This window comes from Solea solea, chromosome 8 (genome assembly GCF_958295425.1).
Source record: "Solea solea chromosome 8, fSolSol10.1, whole genome shotgun sequence".
NCBI lineage: Eukaryota > Metazoa > Chordata > Actinopteri > Pleuronectiformes > Soleidae > Solea > Solea solea.
The window spans coordinates 18,123,093-18,150,080 of record NC_081141.1 but is presented as its reverse complement, the minus strand read 5'-3'; the positions used below and the strand labels follow the sequence as shown (position 1 = coordinate 18,150,080).

The 26,988-nt window shown below is 38.7% G+C and overlaps 1 protein-coding gene across 1 annotated transcript; it reads left to right on the top strand.

Moving 5' to 3' along the window:
* Positions 1–527: 527 nt before the first annotated feature.
* On the top strand, positions 528–26,988 carry kntc1 (kinetochore associated 1). The gene is made up of 61 exons (XM_058636906.1): positions 528–1,074; positions 2,609–2,729; positions 3,246–3,361; positions 3,922–4,000; positions 4,500–4,577; positions 4,655–4,689; positions 4,787–4,897; positions 5,562–5,655; positions 5,851–5,903; positions 5,984–6,096; positions 6,184–6,238; positions 6,327–6,425; positions 6,534–6,577; positions 7,026–7,088; positions 7,181–7,256; positions 7,741–7,866; positions 8,009–8,175; positions 8,585–8,696; positions 8,860–9,003; positions 9,107–9,163; positions 9,354–9,425; positions 9,556–9,675; positions 9,930–10,073; positions 10,177–10,272; positions 10,441–10,544; positions 10,645–10,747; positions 10,835–10,969; positions 11,072–11,191; positions 11,432–11,504; positions 11,687–11,754; positions 11,846–12,147; positions 12,269–12,441; positions 12,804–12,904; positions 13,561–13,705; positions 13,795–13,851; positions 13,935–14,098; positions 15,730–15,834; positions 15,935–16,063; positions 16,324–16,440; positions 16,590–16,699; positions 16,796–17,012; positions 17,327–17,416; positions 17,486–17,651; positions 18,239–18,297; positions 18,382–18,598; positions 18,686–18,759; positions 19,514–19,724; positions 20,116–20,228; positions 20,323–20,378; positions 20,702–20,780; positions 20,872–20,996; positions 21,091–21,226; positions 21,834–21,929; positions 22,047–22,103; positions 22,369–22,423; positions 22,968–23,031; positions 23,888–24,017; positions 24,199–24,288; positions 24,774–24,928; positions 25,860–25,962; positions 26,154–26,988. The coding sequence occupies exons 1-61, from the start codon at positions 934–936 to the stop codon at positions 26,187–26,189; spliced, it is 6,651 nt and encodes a 2,216-aa protein (XP_058492889.1). The 5' UTR covers positions 528–933; the 3' UTR covers positions 26,190–26,988.

Below are 26,988 nucleotides of genomic sequence, written 5' to 3'. Positions count from 1 at the left end.
CTCGTGCTACTAATACTAATAAATCATCTTCATTTAACAGTACCTGTCAGGTATATAACCATTAAAACGTTGCATACTTTCTCTCAAGACTTCTCTCGTAGATCCTCCTCAGATTATCCGATCCAGGTTGCCAGGTTTTTTGACGAAATGAAACCTTGGATTCAGAGCGAAAACAGTAGTTGAACCACAAAGAAAAGGAAGCATGCAAATGGATGGACGAATAAAAAAAATATATATTTGTACATTATGTACCAATAACATTTCAACGTTGAACATTAAAATTATCAGTGTGGGTCCCACTAGATTAAAAATAATGTTTTAGTAGTCTGTAAATAAACTTAACGTATCAAACCTGGCAACACACAATGCCTCGTCCCACTGTGTGTACATTTACTTTTTATCCCTACATTTATCCTGTCAGGCATCAAATACTTTCAAATCGTGCACAGCCCAAACAAACCTCGTTAATAATACAGCACATATTTGACTTACAGACTCATCATTTTTAAACTAATTGCTGTCGTGACAATTTACTTCTGCCTGTTGTCATCAAAGAGACATGACACATGACGGAAGCGGCGCCTGGAAGACAAAATCTGGGGGAAAGTCCTTTTCTTAATATACAGCGACGGGACCCGCCAAATTCTAAAGTGAAAACAGAGGCGTTTTGTCAACTGTACGTATTGCACTTAAAGTGCTTTTTTCAGCGGTGAGTCACTATCAGTCTTGCTATAACCAAATCCGACATTTATCTGTATCTCAGGTGTATATGAAAAGTCCTTCTGTGGTTCGTTTAAATCGCTATTCACAACATGAAGTCTGCGTTAAGACGCAATTGAAACGCTACGTGCTGCTAATTTATCTAGCCGAGCTAGTGTGTAGCGTGGAGGCAAAGACGTTGAAATATAACAGCGGAAAGCGAAGCTGGGCGAAATGGCGACGTGGAGCGACGTTGAACTTCTGACCAACGAAGACACAAGTACTGTCCGGTGTTTGGGTGGCGTGACACGGGAGGAATGTGGCAGCGGCTTGTATCAGGTGGACACACTGGTCAAAATATCCACTGCCAACGAGGTAACGTTGACATACTGTGTGTGTTAATATGTGTGTGTGTGTATATATATGTATGTGTGTGTATATATATATATATATAATTTACATACACATTATGTGTGTGCGTGTAAATGTGTGTGTGTGTGTGTGTGTGTGTATCATATGGATGAAAAGAATGAAATCAATTTAACACGTGAGTAATGGAGTATATATATATGTATATAATGTTATCCTGGAATAGCTGCTGTCTTTAATTAGTTTGACGTGTGTATGCTACGAAGCAGTGCCGGCCCTGAGTAATTTGGTGCCCTAGGCAAGATTTTAGCTGGCGCCCCCTTGCATCGCAGCAGTCAATTTCACAATCAACTTTCATACAATCACACAGAAACTGCATGTGTGTATTCAAGATTTTATTTCTTTGAGTAAAAAATATCACACCAAATAAAAACTAAAGAAAGAAACAAGTGATAAAATGAAAAAGGACAGCAGCACCTGATGCTGTGTCACTGGGGGTGGTAGTGAAATATTTTAAAAGTGCATCTGAAGAGAGAAGAGAAGTATATGTGACGACTGCATGTTACATTTTAATAAAAAAACAGATGCTTGGTGTGCTATACATGAGACTAATATAGACTAATAATGAAAATGTGATGAGATTCATTCAACTTTATTGTCATTGCAATGCAATTCAGTCTAACCAGAGTGAAAAAACCAGTAAAGTGCAGTGAAATGAATATATATGTATATATAGCCTATGAATGATATGGGAAAGCTAAGGTATGAAATATTAACAGTAATACACTTTAACTGCACTTTAACACTGATGTAAACTTTAACAAACATAAACTGTGACACATAAAACCAAAGGCTTACAACCACCCTATTACAAAGGGGACGGACAACTAAAAGCATTTTAACTGACATACAAGCAGGAAAGACACCTGTAAAATAACACCTGAACAGGCCTAACGTTAAGTTTCCAAACGTCACTGATGAATTTAAGGTGCAGTAACATTAACACACGTCGACTCAGCTATTTATTGATTATTAAACAATGTTGCTATCGTCCGAAGTAAGTAACACTCTGCTCCAACAACGGTAACTACGATGCATTATTTAATAATCTTTGCTATGACTTTATGTCGCTGTGGGCTTATATAATATTTAGAAATAATAGTAATAATGGCACTGGTAAAAAAAAAAAAAAAAGTAGTATTTATAATTTTAAAAAAATAATTTTATTTTTTTATTTTTTATTTTTTTCTCCGTTTTCGGCGCCCCCTGCGGATGACGGCGCCCCTAGCCTTTGCCTATACTGCCTATGCCCAGGGCCGGCTCTGCTACGAAGACATTTACACCGTGCATCCTCTTAAGATGACTGTGCCTATTTCCCTCTCTCGGTTTGAGCCCCAAACACATTACAAACATGGACACTAGCTTTTTGGTCTCAGGTTCTTTTGTCAAAAGAGAACAGTGTATGATCATAACAATGACACAGTTGAGTGATCAGATCAGTGGCTGATGATGATGATGATGGTGACGGTTGTTTTTTCAGGTGCAGACAGATCCCTGTCTCTCCTCATGCAGTGGTTCAAACTGGAGCATTGTTGTTGCTGACAAGACAGTCATCCTGTTCGACCAGAGTTATCAGACCATCCAACTGCTTCTTCACTTTGGTATGCATCTTTAATTGCTCCACTGCATCTTCACTGTGTTTATTATATGTCACATGCCTTCTGTATCCGGTGCGAGACAGCCTGTGCTCACATTTACCTCATAACTGTAGACATTTAACCTTAGTGAAAGGAAGTCCACTGAAATCCTCATTTTGGTGCTAAAAAAAATATCACATGGCAGAATATCGTGAGGTTTCCCTTGTCAATGTCGATTTATATGTTGCTGAATCTATGCTGCAGGAAATGCTGTGATGGTTGTCTTTTGACATAACATGTCCCAAGGTGCAGTGAACAGTAAAACCAAAGGGTGGCAGCAGAGGTCTGTTGACATAATGCATTGTCCTATAAGAGATGAGATGAGATTCAACTTTATTGTCATTACTCAAATACAATACGTTTCTGGTAACGAAATGAGGTAAAGCAGCTGTTGTAAATGCTGTGAAGGATATGAATAACTCATGTTTAACCTCTCACATTAACTGCTGTTGAATAATTACCAAAGAAAATGTTTTCCAGAAACTGCTGTGGATGCAATTGACGTGTGTCTGGAAGGACAGTTTCTGGTGGTCTGTGAAAGAAACGGAAGCCTTCATTTGATCTATGTTCCTCAAAAGAGAATCCTTTTCACCAGGGTATGAGTGTTATACCACAAGTCTGAGTTTATAAGGTTGACTAGAACAGGATTCATGCATGATATTATTATTTGCATTTTAACAGTGCTTCCCAAAGTGTAAGGCCTTGAAATTATGGCAAGTGGCCTATGAACATTCTTCAATTTGACAAATTCTATGTATACATATATATATATATATATATATATATATATATACATACAGTATATATATATATATATATACAGTATATATATATATATATATATATATATATACACACACATATATACACACATATGTGTGTGTGTGTGTATGTATGTATGTATATGTGTGTACATATATATACATATATGTATATATGTATGTATATATATATATATATATATATATATACACCATATATAATATGTATTCTTTGAAATTTTGAATTTTCTTTCTCAGAACAAATTATTAAAATATGTATGTTGTGTCTACAAATAAACTCAATAGGGCTTTCCAGTTATGGAAAAATGGTGAGCTCAGTTATTTTCATAACATGCTGCAAATGTTTCATGTCGTGTCATTTTCTGGATTTGTAGGCTCTGGTGGAGAAGCCCTCCAATGGAAACAAGAAAACATATCGCTATCTCATTCTAGAGGAGGACAAGGCATCTTTGGGTACAAATGCAGTGGTTTTCAAACATCTGAGAAAATATTAATCTCTTGAAATAACATCATTATCACCAACGTTAAAACAGTGGTGTAAATAGGTCGTGCAAAGTCGGCTACAGGCTTTTCACAGGAGGCAGATTTATTCACAATAAGATAATTTGAATCTATCATCATCCTCCTCTTCCTCACATATAAGATATGATAGTCCTTATGCTTCAGACACTGGTATAACAGATTAAGATGGAGTGAGAAATCTAGGAGAAAAAAATAAGTTTACTTTTCTATGCACTCAAAATCCCTCAGCTCCTCTCTGATCACATACCCTGGTATATACAGTAGAACAGTATTTCTGATTTTCCTCGAAATACCACCAGAGGAACCACTGTTTGAGAACCATGGCCTTAATGGATAATAAGTTTGACTCTTGTCTAGCTTTTTCACAGTATGAAATTGTTTTGGGGTTTTTTAAAATCTGAATCATAAATGGCGTGTTTCTGCTTTACAGGGATGTACCACGTGTTTCTTCTCATTAAGGATGGGTTTTTCCACATTACAAACCTTGCATTGGCAAAGATCGAAACAGGTATCAATATATTATACACAGTCGAATTTAAGATTCATCTGAGCTTCTTTGATCTAATTCCCCTTTCTTTCACCTAGCCATTGAAAAAATGGATGTGGGTGCCTTGAAAGAGGTAAGGACATCTTTTTTTTTGTAACATGCATTAATAAAATACACATAATGAAACAAACGGCTGATAATTACTGTAATTACTCTTTTTCTTAATTCAGCTTCAGTCTCTCATCAAGATAGACTTCTGCTCCACAAAGGATTACCACGATGAGGGCTGTAACACGGCAGTGATGTTCAGGCTGCGCCATGAAATCCACTTATTGATTGGGGTCAGTGTCTTTGACAGAATTTTGATACATTTATTTACAACCCGCATTTGTGATTTGGGGTGGGAATCACAGGGTACATGGTCCACGATACCAATAACATTACGATACAGCGATTCTGTGATTATCAGTATATTGCAAGACAATCGTATAGCAGCCTTAGGATATCTGTCGAACTGAAGAAAACGAAACGTCTGAAAAGTGCAGGATTTCTGTATTTATTCACAACATGGAGAACAAAGTGCATAAATTGTATGTATTGAACGTGGATAGGGCATCTCTTAACGTAGCTTTCTCCACTATTATCTCACTGTAAACTCCCTCTTTTTCGGCCAGTTAACTTCCACCCAACTTTCCCTCATTCATGTGAGGAGACATGAAGTAGTGATGAATGGCAAGTGAAACTGGCAGGGGCTGTTTACATTAGAGCGCCTTAATTTGTTAATAAAAATGACTGATATTTGCTCTGGTTGCTCCTCGATTATCCTATTGCACAAGGAAGAACGACGATATATCAACAAATGTATTTTTTGCCCCAGCCCTACATATGATGCATTGTTTACATCAAAGTGTGCTGCTTTTAGTTATCTCATTGAACTGAGTTTCATGATGCAGTCTTTTATAAAATACTATACACATACTGTACATAAAATTGTTATCTTTACAGGGGGATAAAGACAATGTTCTGACTCAGTGGACACTGGACCCTCGTCAGGCCAAGATGTGTTTCGCTCAGTCTGTTGATGACAGCTTAATTCCAGGTGAGCTTTTGGTTTATGCAGTTTATTTACCATGGCTAAATATTTTAATATTACTTTTGACGGCTGCTGACCATCTCCCCCACCTTAGCAGGAATCATCAAGTAATGAACATATGTGCTCATGTTTTGGTTAAAGTATTGAGTATATAAAAGTAAAAAGTGTTTTTAAAAAGTAATACTTTTGTTTTATTTTAAGGTGTAAGAAAGATGGTGGTAGTTGAAAACCTCTTGTATCTTCTTGACACGGAGGTGAGTTCAATGCTTTGTTATCACCATGATATCTTTTAATGTTGTATTGGTATTTCTTAATTATTTTTCTTTGCTCTCAGGATGTCCTGAGTCTGTGGGACCTGCACTTCCTCATCATGATTCACTGTTGGCCAGATCTTGCCATTCATGACTTTGAGCTCACCACAGAATGTGGCTCTGCCTCCATGGTGGCGTATGTATACATTTCTTATTACGTCATGTCACTGTAAACAGTCCTTTTAACAGTGATTAGAAAAGCAGCATCATTTGTGTATTACAGTCAAGACAAAGGCAGCATGAAGATGATTGCACTGACCAAACAAGATAACAGTCAGGTAACAGCACGTCTTTTTCAAGATAGTATAATTATTATCTAATAAACTATGCCAATTAGGTCATTTTATAATGTATATTTTTTTCTAGATTAACTCACTGCAGATCCGGTTTTTGCCCTCCATGACTATTTGCTACTCTCTGGATGTCTCATCAGTGTCTTGTCTTGTTCAGACAAACATAACCATGGTAAAAAAAAAATTAAAAAAATTGTGATTTAGATTTTGTTTGTGCCGATGTCAAGGTGTTTAAATTGCTGCACATTTATGTCAAATATGCTTTGTCGTCTGATTTCAGGACACAATTTATTTGGTTGAGGGCATATGTCTGAACCCAGAAAGGTAGGAACATTTTTCTATCATTACTATGATTTAATCAATCGATTAATCAGACTGATATTTGCCATTTGTTTAATAATCAGCGTGGTCTGATGATCAGTTATTATCTGGCTAAATTTCATCAATGTTTTTAAGTCACCAAAACTGTATTTGTCATCCAAAAATTATCCAATTTTTGTTTTGATGAGCTTCAGGCATTTAGTTTATACCTTATTTTTTATTGGAAATACTGCATATAGATGAACTGCAGTCCAGACATAAAATGTAGAATGGAGAGGTAGAACATTTATGTTGTTCAATAACGGGTGACTGAAGTTATTAAAGCAATTGTATTTTTTGTCATAAATGAACAGTTATGTTTTATCAAGTGGAGGGGGGGAGAGAAAAAAATGATTTTTAAAAAAACTTGGGTGTTTTAAGGAGAATGATGATTTTTGTTTTGTTCAAATAGTGAAAGAGAGACAACATCGTCTGTTGTTGTCAGATGCTTCACAGAGGCGTTGCCTGAAAACAGGTACCTCTTTTACTTTTATACACAGACACATTTCTGCAGTATTTGCTTCCTTAATGAATATAATCAAACAAACGTTTTTTATTATCCCCCAGACTTAGCAGACTTCTTCACAAACACATGTTTGAAGAAGCTGAAAAGTTTGCCATCACATTTGAGCTGGACGTAGAGGTCAGTGTGACGTGTTTTGTAAATGGAAATTCATGTTTGTTTATTTTGGGGTTTTTTGTCCTTTGGCCTCCGCAGCTGAATAAGAGATTAGTGTGATTAGTATGAATTACAAAAATACTAGAAGAAGCACTCTTACTATAGAATGTATGCTGCATGTTGCAATTATTTTCATAACCGATTAGTCTGTTAATTATTGTCTCACTTAATCGATTATTTATTTGGTCTATAAAATGTTGAAATATTGATTGTTGTTCCCCAGACCAAATGTCTTGTTTTGTCCACAATTTATTTTTAATGAGGTTTCTGTTTTAAAGAGCACAGAAATTAGAAAATATTCACATTAAGAAGCTGAAAAGTACCAAAAATGGTTTGCAATTTATTAATGAATTGTTGCAGCACTTATGTATATAATGGTAGTGGCATTGGTGATTGTTTTACAGCCTTGACCATGGCCACACACAGCTAACAGTCGTTTTTTTTTCAGCTTGTTTACAAGGTGAAGCTTGACTTTGTATTGGAGCAGATGGCCTCTGCATCAGTGGGTGGATATGGACAGGACGTGTGGTCTGAACTTGTGGATGAGGCCAAAACCAACCTGATGAAGATCACTGTGAGTGTGACATTGCTGCAGCTGAGCCATTTGATCAGTTACTCTAATGCAATTTGACCTCCCCATAGTTCTGAGGCAACATTACTAAACTAAAATTGGGATCAAGTATCAACCCAAAGGTTATTTCGTTTGTGTTGTCTAGGATGAGCAGTATGTGGTGGAGTACTGTCTCAAAGCTCCATGGCCAACCTTTGACACAGCAGAGAAGATGCTTAACCACGCTGCCACCAGATATTCCTCCCTACAGATCCAAGAGGCATTGGCCAGACTGGCAACATTCTGTAGCCTGTACAGCCCGGAAAATTTCAAGTAGGTTCAGTGGCCAGTAATTAGTTTTTCTGTTAAAGCATTTGTTTGTGTGACTTATGAGCAGGGTTGAGTATGGATTAAATATTTTCATTGATATCTGGCCTTTAATACCGAACAATACTTTATTGATTCTAATTTTATGAAATTAGTTTAAACAGAAAATAATAATAACATTTTCACATTACATTAAAATGCCCAACATATCGACACTGGCCTCTCAAAACACAACATAAACACATGTTAATCCTAATGGTTATTGGCTCACTGACACTGACCAGTTTATCTCCTTCTGTACTGAAATTTGATAGTACACATTTTAGATAATAGGTTGTACAGAAAAAGTTTGTTCATTACCACAAAAGTGCAATAGCCATCTCTTCTTTTTTTTTTTTTACTCTTTGCCCTGTAGTGGAATTGCCTGGATTGAGTTTCTGAACAGCACTGACATTTTAGGAGACATTTTGATGCATCTGAGAGAGGGAGACATGAAGGGTGCGCAACTCCTTTGGCTCAGATATGAGGTAACCAGTATTTCAATAATTAAGTTTACATCCACTGAATTGATGATTTAAAGAAATGTGCAGGATCGTAATAATGACATAAATCCAACCCTTGAATCACATTTAAGAAACAGCTAAAGAGGAACATTTCACAAGTTGTGATGTTTACTGGGTTTTGTGACAGGGACATGTTGCATTGGAGTTTGATGAAGGCAGGCTTGAAGCTGTGCTCAGTGCCATCCCAGAGGAAGTGCCATCCCAACACCTGTGTCCTTGGTTTAGGACAGTTTTTGTTCCTTTTTTGAGGAGAGTGCTCCCAACAGGACAGGTATGGCATGTTTACTGTCAAGATGATGTCATTGTGTACTGTGTTGTTGTTGTTGTTGTTGTTTACATAACGTACACAAAGTTCACTCTGTATCTGTCTATAGAAGATCCTTGCAAGATGGATAGAGCAGAGGGCAAGGAATCTGGAGCTAACAGAAAAGGTAAAAATAAAATTTGGTGATAAGCGTTTGTTATTTTGAAGACTCAAATCTCAGTTTTAATAGGAAAAAGTGAAGTTGGGGGGGGGGAATGCTGTTCATCACTAGTTTAGACAGTTTTATTCAGTTACTTCAATAAACCTTTGTGACGGTCACCGTAGTTAATGATAATAATGGTAACATATCTTTCCAGGCTGCTTGGCCTCAGAACGGGTTGGACCTGGCAGTGCTTGGGTTGCCATCTTTATGGAATATTACAAAATCTGTGAGTTGTCCTTATTTCCTTTATTTGTGCGTGTGCGCTCAGTCTCACAGTGATGCTCCACCCAAGAGCATATGATGCATATACATGATCAAGAATTTATGAGGTCAGTGTGTTTGCTTCTTTTATCAAGGATAATAATTACGGAGCACAAGAGATCGAGAGCCTCAAGTCCCTGGTGTCTAACCTCCGTCGACTGCTGGACCTTCACCATAAATACAGCTGCAGGCTTTCACTCTCGGTCTTTGAGAAGGTTTGTTTTAACACCTTCAATTAAACTTCACAAATCTCAGGCAAGTGACAGCAAGTTTGAGAATTAAGCTGAGACGTCAGTAATGCTCATATGTGTCTCTAGATGGCTAGAGGTACATGTTTTGTTTCTTTTCATTTTTGAAAAAGGTCAACTAACAAAAATCTCTCATTGAAATATTTCCACTTTCCTCCAGACATGTTCCTTTACATTTTAAGTAGATGTTTTTTTCTATTTCAATACTGCTTTTGTTTAAGGGAAGCGTGCGGAGTGTTGCATTCTTCATGCTGGACAAAGTGCTGGCACCAGAGCTGATCGCCACCACAGTGGAAAACAGCATTCTGCCCTATGCTGAAGAGCATGAGATTCCTCTTGATGAACTGCTCCTACAATATATCAAGGTAAAGCTCCACTGCAGCCAGACCCACGAGGGGGCTCACATTTGTTTTTCCTCGTGTGCGATGATGCCCTCTGGTTGTCTTTTTCCGATCTCCTCTTCACTAGGATGTGCTGGCGCGCTGCAGTTCTCAGACCACATCACTTTTCACTGAATGGGAGGCCAAAGCGGTGGCTGTACTGAACTGCATGGTGGATACTGATGTAGGTTTCATAACAAAACTCCACCTGCACTCTGTTCACAATACACTTGAGGTTCATGAGGTCCAGATATTTGACTGAGTAGCAGAAAAGCCAGTAATTAAAATAGAGGAAAACAGTGAAGTTTGTATTAGAAGTTATGAAATGTTCCATTATCGTATTTCCTGTCAGCTGATGGTGGACGCTGTGCTGGAGATCATGCAGAAAGCTGTGGTACCCTGGAGTAATGTGGTGGAAAAACTGGTGCAGCAGTATCTTGGAATGGACGGACCAAAGTATGTATTGTCTTCACCTGTGGAACATTTTAACATTAATGTAAATCAATAAACAGTGGTGGTGTTTACATGATTTTCTTCCACCTGCTTTTTTCTCCAGACAAGAGCTTTTAAAGGAGAGCTACCGCCTGATGGAGATAAGGAAACTTCTCAGAGGCCACGGGATCCGTAACTTCAACCTCTCAAACAGCACTCAAATTATGGTACTTTTGGTTGGATTGATGATGACATACATTATGATTTCTGTTATGTCTGCATTGATTTCTGATTGCTATTTATATTGTCCTCAGACATTAATTAGATACATCCTAAAGCAAGACTTGTCAACATCTTTAGAAGACTCCCTGACACTTGCTGAAGCATACAAACTACCAACCTCGCAGATAAATTACTTGTATCTCATCCAGCTGATTGGCCTAGGCAAGGTAGGATATTTCATGCAGAAGTATGAATTCACCCAATTTTGTGTTTTATGTATAATTGGCATGTTAGTAGGAATGTTTAATTATTTTCCCCTTTGCTCACAGGCTGAAGAATGCATGACTGTCCTGAAGAAGCTGACGTCTGAAGAGGCAGAAAGTGTGGTGGAACGTCTGACATCGTGGGCCAGGCTGCAGCTGGAGGACAAAGTCCATATATCCGATGAGGTGAGGAAGCATAATGCGGTTTGTGTTTGAAATGAAAGTTAACTTGCATTGCGTTGTGATTGTATCTGATTTAAGATTTGTAACAAAAGGGGAGTAGTTGTCTTTTGAAATTTAAAGGTGTGTGTCAGTGAATCAGTCAGCCCCTCAAGATTGGAACACAACAAACAGAACAGTATTATGTTGAGTTTACTATTGATTGTGGGAGTATGTACTGAACTATCTTGGTTTTGACTTTGGCAGCACAAGAAGCATCAGATGGTCGTAGCTCAGGTGATGGTGGAGTCTTTAAAATACCTGCTCATAATCCAAAAACGTGAGTATACACTTTGCTCAATTCTAAAACAGCAGAAGCAGGGAGCACAGCGTGATTCTTTTTCAGAAAGCTCTGTTTTAAAAAAAAAAAAAAAAATAGTTTTGTTCAGCTACTCATTCTCAATGGATATATGAATGGATATCCACATCCACAAGTGATATCGAGTTTCTCATCCTCTGCAGATGATGCACTCAAAAGCATGGAGCGTGAGAACAACCTCAGCATGTTCAAAGCAATAGCCCACCTTCAGGTGAGATCCAGTTAAGAGATGTTTTTAAATGTTATTCCATGCATTCTTTACTCTGGTTTTTAACCTGCAGCCATTTTGTCTATTTCTTCAGGAAGACTTTGATGTTTTCTTCACCCCCTCCAACTACGAGGATCCAAACATTAGAAAACAGATCCAGGAGCATCACATCACCGCCTATGAAAACACACATGGCCGCCACTTATCTAAGAGGAAGACTGTGCCAACTCCAGTCGTGGCTAATGATCCAGATGGCAAAACAAAAACTATTTCCACTGAGGCTGGTTTACGTCGTCTTGGAAGACAGCTGCAGCGCACAGAACAGGAACTCTGGTCTGACTTGGCTCTGCGAGCTTTGGGAGTGGGCAAAGTGGGCAAGGCCATCAAGATCCTCAGGTAAATTCTGTGGTGTAAAACTGACTGGTTATTGGTGTATTCTTTCCTGTCTCCAATTATGTGTTGTTCGTGAAAAGATTTGACACTTTATATTTTCTTCCTTCTTTTCTTCTGTTTTCAGTGAGTTGTATGAGCACCACTATGACACCAACACAGGGAGAGTTTTGTTCACTGCTGCCAAGACATTATGCCAGATGCTGGAGGCAGATGTGCCCATGGTGCTTCCCGATAACATGGACTTGCCAGCAGTCATCCATGATCTGGCCTGCCAGGCCATCACTTTGTGCCACTCAGGTAAAGAACATGTGTAAACATCATATAGGAAAGTCCTCTGTGTTTATTTTATACTAATCAGTTGGATTTATAACTTAGATTTGATACCTTGTTTTTTGTTAAATTGTCGGGGGGGGGAAATAAATAAATTGTGAAGAATAGACTCATCATTTCTTCTTCTCCCTCTTCTTTGACAGTTGACATTCATAGTTTTGCTTTACTGCTTCCTTCTCTTTCCTTAATAAACTTCATACTTTACTTTTTTCAGACTTCAGTTTCATCTTAAGACAGTAAAACACAATTTCACTCTCTATAGAGCATCTCACCTCATCTCTGTGTGCTTTAAATAATTCATAAATTGTAAAAAATCCCTTATCTTACAGATTTGCTCCTGGACTGTCTGGAGCTTTGCAAGTGCACACGGATAGCCATGGATGTCTATCATCAGTGTCAGTTATCAGAAAACTATGGCTTTTTAGCTAAGGTCAGTATCTTTTGACAATTACTTTTCCTTATTTTGGTGTGTTCAGAGGCATACACCAAACTCGAGTTACATGAGTTATTAAAAAGTTACCAGGTGAAATGTCTTAGGTCTGGTTTACCCTCGATACACCGCGTTACTGCTGTGCATGTGTGTTCACACCTGCTGCGTGTTTACTGCGTCTCGCTCACATGTCTCCCCATACCACCAATATGTCTATTCTAGTTCTTATTTTGTTTGCCCAGAAAGGCAAAGAGAGAGAGAAAATGTGCCCTTCATCTGATATGACGTACATGGGTTTTTTTTTGTAACCTCAACATTCTCCACATTCTGCTGTTAGAATAGTTTTAAAGCTAGCGATAACACCCATATTTTAAATAGGCGAAATGCAGAAACTATAAAATAGATGCACAGTGTGAACACTCTAATCTGTTAACACGGTTAACATGTTAATACAAAGCAGCTACGCTCCCACGCCATGCATCCGGTGTGAACCAGGCAAGCATTTAGAAATATGCATTTGCAGTAAGACTTCCTAATTAAAAGTAATATTTTGTCCCATAATTAAATATGCATGACAATTTTTTTGTTATGCCAAAAATCTTTACTATCTATGCCTACTATGCCTAAAAAAGTAACTATCATTGTATTTTACACAGGATTTGGCTGAGGAGGCAGAAAAAGGTCCATATTCTCAATGGAGTTTCCAGGATGTTTTCAATGAAGATTGCATTGTTCTGGACCCAGTGTCTGTTCTCCCTGTCCAGTATGAAATTACCAACTGCATGCTTCCTATTTCTCGGGGTAAGATAATGCTTAAATCTATTTTAAGTCTATTTAGGATTCCATCAGCTTTCATCATCTCTTCTGCTTATTTATTCCCATTCCTTCAGATACCAAACTATACCCACTGGACTGCTCCTGCCTGTCACACTGCTCATTTGAAGATGGTAGGTATTCAAGCAGACCCTTTTAATTTTCATAGTTGTCATTCTAAATTGTTATCTGGTGTCTGATCTGGACCCACATGCAGGTTCAAACTATCTGCGGCCCCTCCTGGGTCCCTTGGCCAACATGTTACAGATGTTGCAGGAGTGCAGTCAGCTGGAGCTGGCCCTCAGAGTACTGGTCAATGCCTATGGAAGCTGTCTGCAGCATGTCACCTCTAATGTTATGGACATTAAGCTAAGTGTACAGGTATGATGCTGTGTTTCTTGACCATCTTTTCAATTCAATTCAATTCATTTTTATTTGTATAGCACCAAATCATAACATACATTATCTCAAGGCACTGTACATAGACAACATCAAGGAGAGCAGAGAACCCCAACAGTTCACACAATGAGCAAGCACTAGGCATCAGTGGAGAGAATAAACTCCCTCTTAACAGGAAGAAATCTCTGACAGAACCAGGCTCAGAGATGTGCGGTCATCTGCCTCGACCGATTGGGGTGAAACGAAAAATGGGGGACAGCGGAGCGGTGGGGGACAGAAAGAGGGGGAGAGAAAGGACAAGAGGGAGATGAGGTAGAGACAGAAGAGAAAAAGAGACCAGGAGCAGATACACAACAACTGTATCAGGTTACAAGTTTATACAGTTAATGATATTGACTTTTTAAATATGGCACAATAATAATGGTGATGATATGGGTAGCCTCGAAAACTGGATCTTGGTCCCGCAACCTGCATGATGAGAATACAGGGAGAGAGAGAGAGAGAGGGAAGGAAGGAAAGACACAAACTAGGGAGAGAAAGAGACAAGGTTAATGACATATAAAAAATCATAAGCATATCCTGAGTGTGAGAGAGTGAATGTGCGTGCACCACAGGAAAATCCCCCAGCAGTCTAGTTCTATAGCAGCATAGCTAAGAGATGGTCCAGGTTTCCCTGAACCAGCTCTAACTATAAGCTTTATCAAAAAGGAAAGTTTTAAGTTTAACTTTAAATACAGAGAGAGTGTCCGCCTCCCGAACTATCATTGGGAGCTGGTTCCACAGGAGAGGAGCCTGGTAACTAAAGGTTCTGCCTCCCATTCTACTCTTACAGACTCTGGGAACCACAAGTAAACCTGTATTTTGTGACCTAAGTGGTCTATTAGGGTGATAGGGTTTTGTACGTGAGGAGGAGGATTTTAAATTTAATTCTAAACTGTACGGGGAGCCAGTGTAGAGAAGCTAACACTGGAGTTATATGGTCTCTCTTTCTAGTTCCTGTCAGAACTCGTGCTGCAGCATTTTGAATTAACTGAAGGGTTCTAACAGACTTGTTGGAACATCCTGATAATAAGGAGTTACAGTAATCTAATCTAGATGTAACAAAAGCATGAACTAGTTTTTCAGCATCCTGTAAAGACAGAATGTTTAATTTTCATAATGTTCCGCAGGTGGAAGGAGGCTGTTCTGGAAATTAGTTTAATGTGTGAATCAAATGATATTTCCTGGTCAAAAGTAACTCCAAGGTTCCTCACAGTGGAAAGACTGGGAAGACTTTTGTATTCTTCATATCTTAAACCATCACAATGTTTTTTTCCACAGTTTTACAGACCCACTGTAAATCCCCACACATATTACCAACATTCAAAATCATATTTAGCTGTGACTTGGAGAGTGTCTTCAGTAAATGTAGTGTTTTGTTGTACTGGGTTTCTTTTGAACATTTTCATTAAAAAGATTCACTTTTACATATCACAATTTAAGGTGCCTCTGATTTCAACCTTTTTTTCATATTTGTCTAAGTGTCTTACCAAGGAAATATTGCTCAGGCCCCAAGAGAAGTGTACACAGAAAACCAATCATAACTTGAGGTTCTTCTTCCATCTGTTTCTCAGCTTTATGACACTCAAGAGCTGAAGAAGTACAACATATGCCTGAATGATCTCCAGAAGTCGACAACATCCAGTCTACATGCTGTGGCCGTGGCCCTTTTAAACAAGGTCAGTCTTGTGATTTGTATGTGAAGAAAGAGCAATGACAGATTTACTCAGTGTTGGCATGTTTTTGAATAACTGTAGCTCTATATTCTGTGTGATGCAGGTGTTCAACTGGAGAGTGGTCGATTGTGATCTGGCCATTGGGCTCTGTATGCTTCTCTCCAAAGCTGAAGTCTTTAAAATACTGTGGAAAGTTATTGACAACACCTGGCAAAACTATGACAAAATCTTGGTAGGTGATCTGATCTTTTTTATTATTATTTATTTATTTTATCGAACCATGTAACTGTCTTAATGATGAAAATCAAAGAGGGACCCAGGGGAATATTGTGAAACGGGGAAGCTGCTGTTATTCTGTGGATTTTAACATACATTAGATTTGTCTGACAGACATCCTTCCATGTAAAGTAAAATCACAAGTCTGTAAACTTTGTATGACAAGTGATTGTTCAATCCTGCTGAAGACTACATGTGTCCACATGTTCATTTAAGGCTGTGGCCAAAATCGGGGCAAATCTCTGCTGCTTGTACAATGAGGCGGCGGAACAAGAGAAGTTTCTCTCTGTCATCACTGACGCTGAGTGGGGCATTACGCTTGGAAAATTGGAGGTAATCCAACACTTAAACCAAGCCCACAGATATTCTGATCAGAATTAAACGTACATACACCTGTGGAACAATTGTCAATTTACTTTGCAAGGCCCAAGTTGTTGTTTCATATGACATTATTTAACATGCATGTCTGTGCTCTGCTGAAGATTTCCATCCAGCCAGTGTTCCGTCAGCAGTCTGAGATGAAGCGTAGTCTCATCCCAGTGCTGGTGAAGAACAGGAGGATCACCCCAGACCTTATTCTCCAGTACTGCAGGTCAGCAGCTCACCCCATAGTGTCAACATTTTCAGAACATTTCAGCATGCAATGTAAGATTCATACATTTTGGGTCCTCTCTGTGTACATCTGCAGCACTTTTGGTTTGGACCGTGACAGTGTTATCAACCAGTACATTACCACTTTACTGCTGCTACAAGAGGATGAGGAAGGTGCCAGTGACCCAGGTACAGGACAGGAGGAGGTGCAGCCTCTGAGTCCTGCAGATGCACTGGAGCGAGTCCTGCAGATCATCCCAATGTTGCACAGCACCAGCGAACTCACTGAAGGGCTCTGTGCTGCACTTTTCAAGGTTTGAATATTTGAAGTAAATTCAGTTCTGTGATGGAAATTAATTTTTTGGGGGGGAATTTAATTGTCATGGCTTTAAAAGTCACAAAGGATTAACCACGTGCATTTTAGAATACCTGGCATCATTCCTAATATTTATGTTGACCTGCTAAAAACTTTACTGCAGCACCACAATGGCAAACTATTTTTTAAAAACAAGATTAAACCCCCACCCCGACATTTGTAGTTTTAGCATTGATTCTTTCAGTGCTCTGTGTGAGTTTTTCTTTTTGTTGATTTTTTTACTACAACTTTCAAAATGTCTTTCCTATTCAGCTCAGCCCTTATAACTATGAGACAATTGAAGTAGTGCTGAAGATCATACAGGCTGCTGATGGCAATGTGACCAGTTTCTCTATAAGTCAGGTAAAAAAAAAAAAAATTTAACATTCACTTGTCCTGCAGACTTGCAATCAATGTCTTCTTATTGCACAGGCAATGGCCCTCCTTCAGCACCTGAAATCCTACACACGAGTCTCCCCCCCATCAGATGTGGAGAACACATATTTCCTGGAAAACAACCTCCTGCCAAACCACCTGTCAAACAGCAGACTGCCCTTCCACCTGCTGATGCAGAGCAAACATTACTGGAAGATTATCTGTGAGTGTGCAACTGTTGTTTTCTTGTTTTCTTTCTTTAGTGTTTTGGTTACAGACAGAATTGGACACAAAAAAGTGGTATCGTCCCATCCCTAACAAAGAAATGTCCACAAACAATTTCAGTTGTGAATTCTAATGCTCAACTAGATAGATAGATAGATACTTTATTCATCTCACAGAGAAATTCACAAGCTTACTAACCCATTCACTCTGTTGTTTGCCCCTGCCCACTGCTGTCCTGCTGGTATATACAAAAACACTCCGTCTGTCAGTTGTGGTAGTATTGCATGACAGAGCTTGTGTTAAGATTAAGATGTCCTCCAACTCACCGTGTCTTTGGAGACACGGTGAGCAGTCCCGCAACCCACGTTTTGTGGTCCCGACCCACCATTTGATCATTCGTCATTAATTGCTGTGATCAAATTCCTGGAGGGACATCTACAACGGAAATCAACACAACTTACTTATGATGATTTTATTGACATTCTATTTATTACTTTCTCTAATAATTACACTTGTAGTTATTATGTGTTACTGTGTTTTGTCAAGCTTGAGGAAACTACAGTAAAATATTTTTTTTCTGTTCAGCTCCTGAGCTCAATGAGGAGACCTTTCCCACACTACTTCTAATTAGCAAACTGATGAAGGTACAGCACACACAATAAAAACCACAGAATGCCACAATGTTTGACAGTTATTGAGGTCGCTTAAATTTTCACATCTCTCTTCAGGTGAGCATTGACAAGTTACACATGTCGGCGGCGAACCATGTGTTTGAAAAGAAGATGAAGCCTCTTCTCTTAGAGCAAAGGAAAAAAGGTCAAAGTCAAGGCCACGAGAAGGAGACTTTCATGGTGGCCAAGACCATGATGGAGTACATCCACTGCATCCAGAGCCCAGAGTGGGCAGCTGCCACAGCCCACAAGATCACACAGGAACTGCCACCAGGTCTAACCTACTGATCAGCCACCCCACTGTACTGCACTTCTCAGTATGTTTGTATATGTACACTGATCTGATTGTTGCTCTCTACAGGCAAAGAGAAGACTCAGTCGCTGAGGTTCTGTTTGGGTCTTGGAGAAGCATGGCTGAAAGATCCAAACCTTGAGGTCAGTATTTATCACCTGAAGATATGTAGAACATCAAACTTAAACACACGGCAGCATGACAGAAGTCGTCTGTCTGTCGGTCTGTGGGATCATGAGAATTGTTGTCTTGTTGTTTTTTGTACTGATTAAAAAGCGATGGAAACATGTTGGATAATGTAAGGACACTGGTAACTTTATTTATCTTATCTTATTTATCTCTGTTGTGCAGCACTTTGTTTCAGATGTTGTTGTTTTTTAAAGTGCTTTATAAATAACGTTGGATTGGGATTGGATTGGATTAGATATTTTACTGCAGGAATGCTAGTATTATATCTTAAATATTCATAAACGTTCATCCATCCATCTTCTACTGCTTTTCCTCCACATGAGGGTCACAGGGGGCTCTGACAATCTCAGCTGACATAGGGCGCCAGTCTGTCACAGGGCCACATACATTCACTCTCACACCTATGGTCAATCTAGTGTGTCCAATTTACCTAATCCCCATATTGCATGTTTATGGATTGTGGGAGGAAACCGGAGAACCCGGAGAAAACCCACACACACACGGGGAGAACTCCATGCAGAAAGGCCCTATTTCGCAAAACAATAAGGTTGCAAACCCAGGCCCTCTTTGCGGCAAAGGCAAGAGTGCTAACCACAACTCCCACCATGTGGCCTATTTATAAACATAAAATCTAATACCTAACACCGTTAAAATGCTTGAGTTCTCTATCTTTAAGGATTTTGATACCTTTTGATTTAATCTCTGCAGGAGGCGGCGAGGGCCAGAGGGGAGACCTTTCTCTCCAAGCTGAAGCTGCAGTTCCAGCGTTCAGCGACAGAGAATATGTTGATCGCCAGCCAGCTGAACAGCCCGGAGCATCTGAAACTGGCAGGAATGCCAGCCAGACTCATAGTGGCCCTGTACGAGCACAGCAGCGTGGAGCAGCGCTACAGAGAGTCAGGAGGTCAAATATATCCTGGTGAGTGAGCGCGCGCCAACACTCGTGTTAAACAGTGAGACCCGCTTCTATTTTTTCATGAGCTCAACATTCAGGTCAGTGCGCGTATAATGGACTGTGGATGATCTTTTGCTCCACGATAGTGAAACGTTTTTCCCATTATTTTCAAAATCGATGAATCTGTGATTATTTTTCGTATTATGAATCATTTTTTGGTCCAGAAAATGTTGTCGATCAGTGTTTCTCGAATTCTTGTTCTCAAATGTGTTGTTTTGTCCACAAACTAAAATGACTAAATTTGAAATGATTATTCAATTTAGTAATTAAATAATCGATTAACCGAGTAATTTGATATGCTGTGACAGCTAGATAGTTAATCAACAGTTAATCGAATAATTTGTCCCCTCCTTAGATATCCACGCTGTGGTTAAAGAAACGGCCGCAGTCAACAACGTGGATCTCCTAAAAATTCGAAACATGCTGTTGGAAAAGTGGATCTGTAAAACAGGCCCTGCTGTTACCAAGGTTTGTCCATCTTCACTAACTCTGTTTTATACCTACTTTGTTTTTTTATACATTTTCATTATAGAATTTTGACAAAAGCTTTTTGTCTTTAAAGGAGATCATTAATCATGAACGTATCAGCAACATTGAGGAGGACCCTGACTTAATGAGGTAGAGCCATCATGGTCTTTTACTGCCAATTAAGTTTTTTTTTATTAATGTAAAACACTTGGTAAATGGTGGTGGTTTTGTATCGGTGAAAGGTGCCATGCAAATAAACATACTTTTTTCATTATATTGCATGTGAACAGTGTTATTGTTGTATGTGTTTATTTTTTAAATTTTTTGAAAGTAATGACAAGGATTTTTTTTAACCACCAGTATTCATTTGCCTTTGCACAATATTTTCTGACAACCACAGTGATTTAGCACATAATTGTTATGCAAAAAGTGCCCGCTATCTTATGTGTATCTTATTTCTTTCATGTTCTCAGGGCCGTGTACATGCTGCAGTCTTACACCGTGGATGAAGCGTTCCGTCTCCTAAATCCTATCCTGTCAGCTGAAACCTGGGTGAGGATCAAACTGCACTCAGTCAGTCCTGAATAAAGCCTCCAGAGTAAGTGACTCATGTCTGTTTTTGTTTGGGTTTTTTCTCCTATAGCCCCTCAGCAGTGCTGGACCTCGTCTGACCTTCTGCCACCGGACTCGAGCGCTGCTTTGTCTTGTTCGCCTCGTTGATGCAGATACTCTGGAGACTCAGCTTGAGATCCCCAGGACCAAAATCCAGTACGAGTCCTTGAGAGCCATTTATCTTTGTGAAATCAAGTTAATATAAGTAAAGCTTATAATCATTAATGTGTCTTTTTATTTTACTTTTCAGATATTACGTGAAGTGCTACATATTTGTCTCTCAGCTGGAGGCATTAAACATCCCCTACACGGTGCGGTCCTTCCTCAGTAGTCCCAAAGAGGGTTTGATCAAAGGGCTGTGGAAGAATCACAGCCATGAGCCGCAGGTATATCTTATAGTGTCTTTCACACTAAAATTAGCAGGTATAATTGGGATTTTTTAAACCCAAAACTGGTTCTGCCTTTCACACAGAAGCCCAGCGTCCATGTCCGCCCACTGCTCTATTGACTCCCAGAGAAGCTGAGCTTCTGTGGAAGTAACATTTTTGAAGTCATTTAGAGGAAGCTTCACTTCCCTTCCCTTCTTAGAGCACTTGCCACTGATTACCACTATAGCCTTCAATGATAATGTTACAGTGGTTACTGTTTTGCATCTTTTACTTCAGTCTCTCTTTAAGTCAATTGGTAAGATGATCCCATGCTTTAAAAAGTAAAGATCGCTATAAACGTCAATGAAGATGAATGTGCATCGTTGAGGAATTACTGTCTTACGTTCCCACCGTTGCTGATCTGATCGTATCCAAAACAGATAAAAACCTGCATGCATTGTCATTTGACCTGGGAGTAATTGATGGTTCTATTCAACAGTTTTTTTGACCAGAAGAAATAAGTGAATAGCATGAGATGTATATTCTTTCTTCACTGTACAGAGGTATGTTGCACACAGTCTGCATGCAAACAATCTGAAACACCCTTTCTCTCTCCTGGTTTCAGGCAGTGCGGTTGGTGGCAGACCTGTGTTTGGAGTATCAGGTGTATGACCCTCAGCTGTGGAACAGTCTGCTTCAGAAGCTCCTCAGCTTCAACTTGGTAAAAAAAAGACATTTGCACCTTGATATAAAGGAGATCAAACCTAACAGAAACTTTGTCTGTATTTTATTTCCATTTTTGAAATTACAATGACATGCATGTTTTGCCCTCCATCAGATCAGCCACCTCCAGAAGGTGCTCGAGGCAGTAGTAGCTGTGCCCGTTCTGTGGGAGGTATCACTTTTATTTCAAGAACTAAAACTATATTTTTGTATTAACATGAAGACCTTAAGTGTATAAGACAAAATTCTGGTGATATAGCCACTTTGAGTGGGTGTGTTTGTAGTTTCACTTTAACTGTGAAGATTAAATTAACTTCTTTCCTACCTCTACACCACAGGATGTCCTGTGTGAACAGCTGTTCAGCCAAAAGTGTATCATAAATATAATGCTCTTGCAGGTTCTTATTTTTATTTTCTTATTTTATTCCTTTTCCCAGATCACTAGTTTCTCCAGGACCTGGAGGAGTATGATACTGGCACCTTTTGTCTCAGGTACTAGATTTGCAACAGTGAAAATAATTGCTACTGACAAACAACATGGACATATTGGACATGATGGTAACTGATGATTTATTGTATGTCAAAGCATTGACTAGAAAGGTATTGATAAAAAATAACCAGATAGGTTTGATTATTTGTTTGCTTTCTGACAAAAATGCACATTAATCACTTTTTTTTGCACTAAATACTTTTAATGTCTAATCAGTTCTAAAGTCATATACAGTAATCCAAATTCACGTTTTAAAACCTGATTTCCTACTTGCCGTGATTTATTGTCTACATTTCACTAAATGGGAACTTAATTTACTAAATTGGCATCATGTTCTATTGAAGAAGACCTGAATTATTCTGTTATTATTATTATTATTATTATTAGCTATTTTTAATAACTTTATGTGACTGGTTGTGATTGAGTTAGCCAGTTGTACTTTCGTGTAGTTTCTATCCTATTTCACTTATAGCCTATTTTTTTGTTCATTTCTTTTCTCTTGAATGTTGTTCACTCTCTCATCTCTTTGTTTTATTTCTGTGACAGCTTCTGTTCCTCTGAGTCCTGATCAACAGGCAACACTCTACAGGACCTTTGTTCTCCTTCTCAAGTACGCCTTTACTTTGTTTAATCATCTACCGACAGCTGCTCAGACTGCTGCAACTATGTGCAGACTGCTGGTACTATATTGTCAACATTTAATTTAATGTACGTGTGTTGAGAGATGGAGAACTGTTGTTGTGGTCATAAACAACTGCAGGAAAGGGCACACCACCATGGATCACAAGTCAAAATCACTACTTACACGACATAAAAATATGGCTTAAACGTCAACATAGATTTGAAAACCAAGTGACTAATAGCAGTCCAATCAGACCAATAACTTCTAATACCTACGTTTTAATACTGCATTTATCCTTAAAGTCTATTATTAAATCTCTGCAGCGCCTGTAACAGCCTCGTTTTAGTAAATATGTTGAACAGGAAATAAAGTCTAGGGTGTGGGGGAGATGGTTTGAATTGTCAAATATATAAATATACTTCCTGCATACATATTGTCGGTTACCCTGCAATATATTTATTTTATTGGAACATGTATTACCATCTTTATTAGATTGTTACATTGGATCAGAGGGATTGTATTTAACTGCACAATGTGCAGTGGAACCCTAATTAATGTCACTGGTAAAACCTGTGGTTGTCCTACTATTACTATCATGTCGACAAATGGTCCGTCACACCTATGTTTATTCGAGACATGCTTAAGCATTACATACACGTGTTGTATAGGTTAAACTCATTGTCACTTTAAGTCACATCATTTCGGTCCAAATGCAGATGTTCACAGAGGTTGACAGACACAAAAACAACCTGAGAATTTTCCACAGTACTGTAGGTAAGACTGCAGGTACAGAAATGTGTGATATTATTTACTTGATTTTTTTTTTTTTTTTTTTTTTTCCAAGGTGTCCCTTCCTGTTGAATCTGGACCTGATTGGAATTGCCAATCGTTTTGCTCAGTTTAATCTGCCTGCTTTTGCCTTGGGAACTCTCCTCCTCATCCCCTGTGCCAATAAAAATGCTCAGCAGATCCAGGTGACTTTGTCCATGTTAATGTAGCTGCCCAGGACATTATTTCTGTTGCTTAATAACATAAAGGGATTATAATCGATAATAGAGGCGCAATGTCCACCTACTTTGTGTCTTTGCGGCTCTGATTTCACTCACATTGTCATGACTTGTTTGTTTCTTCTTATTTTTTTGTTGCTGCGACCAGGGTTTTCTGTCCGTCTGCAACCCACTCACTGTGCTCGAGCAGGTGGATGAACTTATGAACACCGGTGAACTGGCTGGAATCCCTTCACAGGTTCATCTTTATTTCTATTGATGTCTTGTCTATTGATGTCCCACTTCCTATTAAGGGGTCGTTCACATGCATCTAAAAATAATCAAAACAAAAATTATTTAAGCACCGCCTTTCCCTCACTGCAGCTTTGCTGCTTGATGCCTATGTAAAGAAAAACATCATAGCGTATCTGGTTTTGTCCCCTCCTTCAACAAAGCGCTACGTCTGGATGATGCAGGTTCAGAGTTGATTTCAGAGTGAACCAGTTTGACCCACTTCTTTGGTCCGAGTATCAAAAGAGGCACTGAAAGCGTTGGCTTTATTTCCAAACGGTTCTAAATATTTTCTTGATGCGTGTCACATACACGCATCTGACATGTGGCTTCATAGAAGCCAATAGTGCGTGTAATAGATGCTGCATGTTAAAAGCCTCTTTCTGTTTCTTTTCATTTTGTTCAAACTATATGACATTGTGATGTGTCGTTATTGCCTTTATGACTCTTCAGGTTCGGGACACTGTATTAACATTCATCACCCAAAATGGGCAGCATCAGAAACTGTTGAAGACCAAACACTTTAAGCATCTGAAGCAACTCATGGTGTCAAGTGGGCAACCCAACCAGATTAAAGACCTGGTGGACTATCTGATCAGCCAGAACTGGTATGTTGGTCTGCACACTGGTCAAAGTGGAGGACACATCAAGTATCTCCTGACATTTACATTCAAAAGTGACTGAGGGACATGATCTAATCCATCCAACTTTATTTATAAAGCACTTTAAAGACAACACAGTTGACCAAAGTGATGTACACAGACATGGTTTAGCTTTGGCATCATTTGAAAGAAGATGTCGATCTTATACTACCAGGATTTTGCTGTAGGAGTTAGGTACTGACCTTTAAGAACCCAGATCGACATGATGAGACGCAGATCAGTACGTCTGCTAATGATATAATCGAAGAACTGTGTGGTTTATATAAAAAATAATCCGATTCTCCAACCTCCTCAACATAATTTCACATCAACTTTGAAATTAGTGTGGAACTTTTAGATGGAAACTATTGCGTTCAAACTAATGTCAAGAGAGTTCACACAGTGTAATTAAACCCATCAGCTCCACGCGACACTCTGTATTTCTCAGACACTGCACACGGGAAGCGATTTGTTTGATGTTTAGACAGATGGAGGCAACAGCAACACTGCGTTTGTAAAATGAATACTACGGCTCAAAAAACCTAGGCATTCAGCAGTTTGATGGGATAAACCCTTCTTGCTCTAGCCCTATCCTACAGATGTATACACACACACAGTGTTCTTTGACAAAGCCCATTTTCAGATGTAAGTACAGTATATAAATAATATTTATATCTTTCTGCTCACCAGGATCAAACGGAGGTAGAATAATATCAACAACAACAAAATAGTTTCACACTACAGCTTTAAATTTAAAATTTAAAATGTTTTGCATTCTTATTTTTCAATAGTCAAAGGATCTTTGAAAGAAAGACAAAAATCTACCTCATGCCTTTAACCTTGTCAGATGTTTGATTTGATTTCTTAAAGTAATTTTCCTCTTAAATTTGTTCTTTAGCCAGGATGACGCCGATTCACTCGTCCGTGACTATCTGAAACTCAGAGAGCATCAAAGAGGGAAGTCGCTGATGGACGGCTCACCTTCACCAAGCTACCTGAAGGTAACTGAAGCTGAGATCCTGGATGAAACACGGCATCACAACAAGATTTATATGTAACAGAAATAGCCAGATGTTTGACATTTCAGTGTTATTTATTAATATATTAATTTAAGTAGATTGCTGCAACATTGTCTATTTATTCCCCTGTGACTGTAAGTTCCCCATTAATTCTGTTTTAATTTGAATTTCAGGAGTTTCTCAACATGCAGAATGGAGTTTCAGGATGAGCAGACACTATTATTCTTTCAAATTCTCTGTATTTATATGATCTTTCTCAGTTCACCTTGGGCTAAGAAGCAATATTTGCACTTAACATTTATCTTCCAATTGTTCATGTAATGTTTGAATAAATGCTTCTCATTACCTTGAATCTGTGAATTCTTGAAGAAAAAAATTAGTTCAGAAGCCGCAAAATGAAAATTCCAGTTACTTACAGTTAAGAGATTTCTTACTGTAACATAAAGAAATAACTCAAACATATCACAAGATATGTGGGAAGAAATATATTTTTCATTTCATTTACAAAATAAGCTCCAGGAATGCCAATAATATTCCAATATAAGGCCTGAGCACTCATACAGTGGTGTGAGGACCCTAAATATTTGTCAAAAGGTGGAGCCCTGTCATGGGTAAACTATTATGAGGAACCCCAGCATATATTCTCAATCTAATCATTTTTTTTTCCACATTTATCCCCCCCTTTTCCACTTTTATTGTTTTTTTAATTTCATGATGCCTATGTGAGTATCACTTGCTGTTCTAAGTCAACAGCTGATGTAAACATGTTGTATATGACTCTGATAAACTGCATTAAAAACAAAATCCACTTTTGTTTCCTTGACATCCACCACCTCAAGATCCTGCTCCATGCTCACACATTGTGACATATTCATGTGCTCAGTGTCTCCTGGTTCCATGTCTCAAAAAAGCCTTTTATTTGATTCAACTGTAAAGAGAGTGAAGGTCAGTGAACTTTCATACTTCAGTGTGTAAAAGACCTGTGAATAAAACTCGGGAAAGTGAAAA